General features: G+C 34.3%; 2 protein-coding genes across 2 annotated transcripts in view; both read right to left on the bottom strand.

Moving 5' to 3' along the window:
* LOC109219388 (probable zinc metallopeptidase EGY3, chloroplastic) overlaps positions 1-1,088 on the bottom strand; it is a 5,126-nt gene extending 4,038 nt beyond the window's left edge. Inside the window, exon 1 of the mRNA XM_019383831.1 lies at positions 331-1,088. Within this exon, the coding sequence (XP_019239376.1) occupies positions 331-891 (561 nt within the window). The 5' untranslated portion in view covers positions 892-1,088. The remainder of the gene's footprint in view (positions 1-330) is intronic.
* Positions 1,089-2,710: 1,622 nt separating this feature from the next.
* On the bottom strand, positions 2,711-4,909 carry LOC109219387. The gene is made up of 2 exons (XM_019383830.1): positions 4,065-4,909; positions 2,711-3,940 (listed from the first exon to the last, which is right to left on the bottom strand). Exons 1-2 carry the CDS (start codon positions 4,907-4,909, stop codon positions 2,773-2,775), a joined length of 2,013 nt encoding a protein of 670 aa, XP_019239375.1. The 3' UTR covers positions 2,711-2,772.
* Positions 4,910-5,722: the final 813 nt, after the last annotated feature.

Here is a 5,722-nt window from a genome sequence, read left to right on the forward strand (position 1 = left end):
AATAATATATATATATATATATATATATATATATATATATATATATATATATATATATATATATATATATATATATATATATGAACCCGTAATTTTAAAAAATACAATGAGTCACTAATAAAAACTTTAAAAGCTGAATCCTGGATCTGCCTCTGATTAATGCTCATCTAGAGTTTGCATGTAACTAATAAATGACCTGATTGTATAATAAATTTCTACACTGACAGTGCGTCGAACTTAAACTCTATATAAATTAGGCCGCGCCACTCTAAATTAACTGAGTTTAAATTTTGGATTCACCTCTGCATAATCATTTAAACAGAAAATTACCTTGTTAAGATCAAGAGCTACAAAAGCCTCCTCTGCTTTCTCCAACCTCTCCTTCTCTCTGGACAAACTATCACGAACCAAATTCTTAAAGAAACCCACAACTGGATTGCTGCTGGTTTCACTATCAAGCTCTTTCAGTTTCCTATCAGTTCTCTTTTTCTCAAGCTTTATAGCAGTCTCAATTGAAGGATTCCCCATAAACTTCTTGAATTCTTCATCAGTCTTCCAATCCATTTCTTGTTGTTTCTCCCTTTCTATTCTCTCAGACTCTGATTCTGACTCATGCTGAGAACCACTCTCATGATTCTTAGATGAATCATTTTCTTCTGAAGCTACAGCCACAGAAGAAGATGAACCCTCATCTTCTTTCTCAGCTTTAACAGAAAAGTTCAATCTTTTTCTATTAGGAACATACAAATTCAATCTTTTTCCATTGGGAACATAAAAATTCAATCTTTTTTGGTTGTAAGTGGAAAATAAGGAAAATGAGAAGTGGGTCTTTCGGCAAATGGAGGAGTATTTGGAAATTGAAGAACATGAAGTAGCACAAAGAGTAGCCATGTGAGGGTGATGAAGAATGTTCTGAACTGAAGGGCAAACAACGTCGAACCCATTTTAAGGAAGAGCAGATTTTGACTGGATTATGTGAGGGAAATCTCTAGAAAGTTGGAGAACAAGTACAGGAGCAATGCGTTCTCTAGGTAGTGACAATGAAATTGAAATGTTGAAACCCCACAGAGATATTGGATAATACGACGCAGAAAACTTTGTGGTGTATGAAATTGGACTATATATATTGTGCATGATATATAATTCCAGGTAAGTCAAAATAAAACCGGGTTGAGTTTATCCGTTGCGTCTCATTCTGATCTAAGACGATCATGAAAACTGAAAGGCAAGGGAAAAGAGGACAAGTGGCTTTGTTTGAGTTAAAATAATACCATTTATGGGTTAGAAATAAAATTAGAATTCAACTTACTTTTAATGATAGTTTCCTAAATTATAATTATGGTTTATAAAAACAAAAATGATACTTTATTTTAGACAGTTATCTTATTTGTGTTTGACATAACCAAGGAATAAAAATATACTTCGTATTTCCTTTTTAGTCCGTGCAAAAAAGAATGACACATTTTTATATTGAAAAACAATTTATCTTTATGCAATGATGTATAGCCACACAAAATATATGTATCTCATTTTGCAATATTGGTTCAAAAGTTTTCTCTTTTTCTTAAACTTTGTGTCTAGTCAAATAGATTCGTATCAATTGAAACGGAGGGATACTACCTAATTAGTTAAGGCCCTTAAACTTATAAATCTTCAGTCATGCTACAATGGGTTAGGAATCTTTTGTCAAAGCAGTTTTTGTGTATATAATTGGCAGGCTGCTAGAGCCTTCATATAGAAGTATTTATATTCAGCATGAATTCCATTCACATAATGCGATGGGAGTCTATCTACCATATAATTGACTTAATTGATGAAGCACAAGTAATCCTTCAGAAATACTAAGAAAAGAAAGAGCATGAACACTATATTATACTCCTTCCATTTCAATTTGATTGAATCTATTTGATTGCATACGGAGTTTAAGAAAAAAGACAAAACTTCTGAATCTTGTGGTCTAAAACAATTCATATATATTTGTATGACTGTAAATATCCCATTAAGGGTAAAAGTAATTAAAGTTAAAATTTTATCAAATTTAGAAAGGAATTATTCTTTTTGAAACTGACTAAAAAGAAAATATGTTCATTCTTTTCGAGATCAAAGGAGTATAAAATAGTCATTCCGTAATGATTGCCAGTTCCCCTTTTCGTTCATGATTAGCATTTAGCACCACTAAAACTTGCTTGTGTTATAGCCCGTTTGGCCAAGCTTCTAAAATCTGCTTATTTTGAGAAGTGTTTTTCTCAAAAGTACTTTTAAAAAAAGTGCTTTTGATGAGAAGTAGTTTGTGTTTAGCTAATTAATTAGAAAAACACTTCTGAGCAATAATTAATGTTTGGCCAAGCTTTTGAAAACTGCTTCTAAGTGTATTTTTCTCAAAAGTGCTTCTCAGAAAAGTGCTTTTGGAGAGAAGCTACTTTTTTCTGCTTCTCCAAAACTGCTTCTGCTTCTCCTCAAAAGCACTTTTTTCTGCTTCTCCAAAACTGCTTCTGCTTCGCCTCAAAAGCACTTTTTTCCTTCAAAAAGCTTGGCCAAAAAAAGCACTTTTGGCCCAAAAAAAAGCTTGGCCAAACAAGCTATTAGTGTGAATGAATATATATCTGATTGATTACATTTTGATCTAGTAAAATTATTCAACCATTCCACGTACAATTAGTCCTTTTTATCTAACTCTAACTTCCCTAAGTGCAATTCATCAACAAAAAAGAAATTGAAATATGCAAGTTATCCATTAATTAAAAGAAGAGAAAACGACATGTATAGGTTGGATCAATTCCTGAGTTCACAGCGGATCCAAACACGATTTAAAAGCTCTTTCTGTTGCCTTATATCTATGGAATTGTCTTTCAATACTTTGAATGCGGCAGCTTCCAATGAATAGTAAACATAATCGTTAGATGTGCTGAAGCTGGGGAAAAGAAGAGCATCGTCCAAATTTACGTTCATGCCACAGACGGCAATAGATGAGGCTTCGCTAATGAAAAGAAGCCAGTTTTTGACTTCTTTCACTAATTTAACCCTGTTGTCTCTAAAGTCTAGTTCATAAACACCAACATTATGATCTCGTGTCATTATCACTGAATATAGCACATCTTGATCCCGTTGAACTAAATATTGACTGAGAGGGCTAGAAATACGAGGTGAATATAGTAGACTAATTTGATGGATAACCCAGTAAGGATTTCCGTCTTCTAAGAAGCCAAATGCACCAACATCACCATGCCGGCCTACGACACAAAATTTTTCGCCAAAGTACACAGGACTAGAAAAAACTATGAAAGGTACCTCATTGTCCATTCTCATACTAGTCCAATTATCATCCCCTGCTCTCAAATATGAAATCCTGACTCGATGCGAGTCTAAACAAGCTATACCAAAGATCACCCAGGCAGATGAATTAGATGGAGAAGCTGAGAATGACATAGCGTCACAGAAATAGTCATCTGTTCGTTCTGGAAGATGGATTATTTGTTTACTAGAAGGCTCAAGTAAGAAGAGAGACCTTGGACCTCTGGAAACAAGAAGCCAACCATCTTTTGAATACCGAATTTCAAACCCTACTAAGTCATTGTTGCTCATATAACATGTCAGATTTCTAAAGGGATTATAAAAAGTGCACAAACCATCTTTTTGATTTAGGGTTAGAAGCCACATGGAGTCTTGATCAGACGAACGAGTCGGTTGATCAACCACCTTCCAACGTAATGGAGGAGCAACAGATCTCCATAATTTACACACCAACCGAAAATTCATGTACAAGTATGCGTCTTGAGAAAGTAGATGCCGAGAAATTTCCCTTTGAAGGTCTAAAGTAAGATGGTCGCATATGTTGCTGTCTACTACTACTGGCTCCGATGTATTACTGTGCTCCGAGGATGACCGCTTCTTCACCTTGTCGTCTCCTTTACGGCTACCTTGATTTTTGGTGGTTCCAAGCCTAAATTAAAACATGGCCAAATAGTATGAAGTCAGTCGCGTATAGAATACAATATTAACAAACATTTAGGTCTAGTAATAACACATAGAAAAGAATTAACTACGTAATTGATTGTTTTAGTTACCTTTCCAGTAGAGGAATAGAATTGTGAGAGGTATGGATACGAAATCGCTCTGTGGTTGACAAGCTTTGATCCCCAATGTGTAAGGCAAACAGAATGTGATTATCATTGCCTTGTGTGAAATAAACACAGTTTTTTTCTTCAAGTGCAGATGAAGAAACTGCAACGGAGAATCCTTGACTTATAAAAATGATAAATTTATCCAAATTGAATATTCTCTTGAATTGTTGTGTTTTGAAATCGGCCTTCCAAATCTCCAAGACTGATCCCAATTTATGTTGAACCAAAAACAAATGGTTTTGCCACGAAACCAAAAGTCTCTTTCGATACATTGCAGTTGGATCAGTTGGTGGTGTGATAGGAGACAGACAAGTGCTTATTTCCGGGATGATCTGTATTATCCCTAGTTTCCCATTCTTATACAGAGTGCATAGTTTCTCACCGTTACAAAACGAGACAGCGTCGCGCAAGCTACTGTAATGAAGTATTACCTTTTCCCACTTTTTATAAAAAGGGGGACGACATATTAGACAATACAAGTCGCTATTGAAGAATAGAGAGACGGTGCAAAAGTAATCATCTTCCAAATAATTGTCAAAAATAGTCATAAGTGGAAGGGGCTTGAACAGCTTTGTTTCCCATTCACTGTCGTAGCGGAAGCGAGGGAGCCTGATTATTGTGTGGCATTTGAAGTGCCACACAAAACACCGTCCGTATGTGTAGTTATCAATAAAAAAACCCCAGTCGTTCCAACGACCCTTGCAATATCTACCCCTCCTGTTAACATCAATTTGTACCTTGCTAATTTTAAAGCTTGGCAACGTTTCTATGGATGGCAATGACGTCATGGCTAGTTCTATACACCTTTTTTTTCTTTTCTTCTTCTTCAGAAGAAGATGTATATTGCCGAGTCGTTTGTGGAAAGCTAATTCGAGTTGTGGCAGGATTGTTTAGGATTTAATATTATAGTGAAAATTAATATAGGAATAGGTTTCCATATTTCTATTTAAAATAAGTTTTCTACTATTATAAATAAGGATATTGATAGCTTATTTTGAGTGTGGATGAAATAAATAATCGTAATAAAATATTTTTTCTTCGTTCCCTTTCCTATTTGAATTAGGATTTACTATTTTGTTTTTTTCTTTCCTTTTCCTTAGTCATGTCAAACTCAAATAAGTATTTCAAATAATATCACTCAGGGTTAATTGATAAATTAGGTGATAATATGTATTAATTAATTACCATAATTTAATGATAACTATATCCGTGTATTAATTGATTTGATGTAATCACTCGGTGCGAATAAGTTTTTACCGCTGCTCTACTACTTTGCCGTTCATATCCTCAGATACCAATTACTCTGGCCTAATTGTATTTCAATCTGTTTTTCATGTCAATTTGACCAATTATATATAGGAGGGCAAAAGTACCTGGATAAATACATTTACTCTTATTATATTCACACACTTGAAGTTCTTCGAAAGATATTTATTACAAGTAAATATTCTTTTTCTTCAACATATTTGTAGAGCAGTTGGTCAAGCGATTAAAACAACTGACTTTCAACTAATAAATACACACTTTATATCCAAATACCCAAACTCTTTGGGGAAGAGTTTGGGTATCCAAATACCTTTTTGTCAGAAGACTAAATTGGA

This window comes from Nicotiana attenuata, unplaced genomic scaffold (genome assembly GCF_001879085.1).
Source record: "Nicotiana attenuata strain UT unplaced genomic scaffold, NIATTr2, whole genome shotgun sequence".
In the NCBI taxonomy this organism is placed as follows: Eukaryota; Viridiplantae; Streptophyta; class Magnoliopsida; order Solanales; family Solanaceae; genus Nicotiana; species Nicotiana attenuata.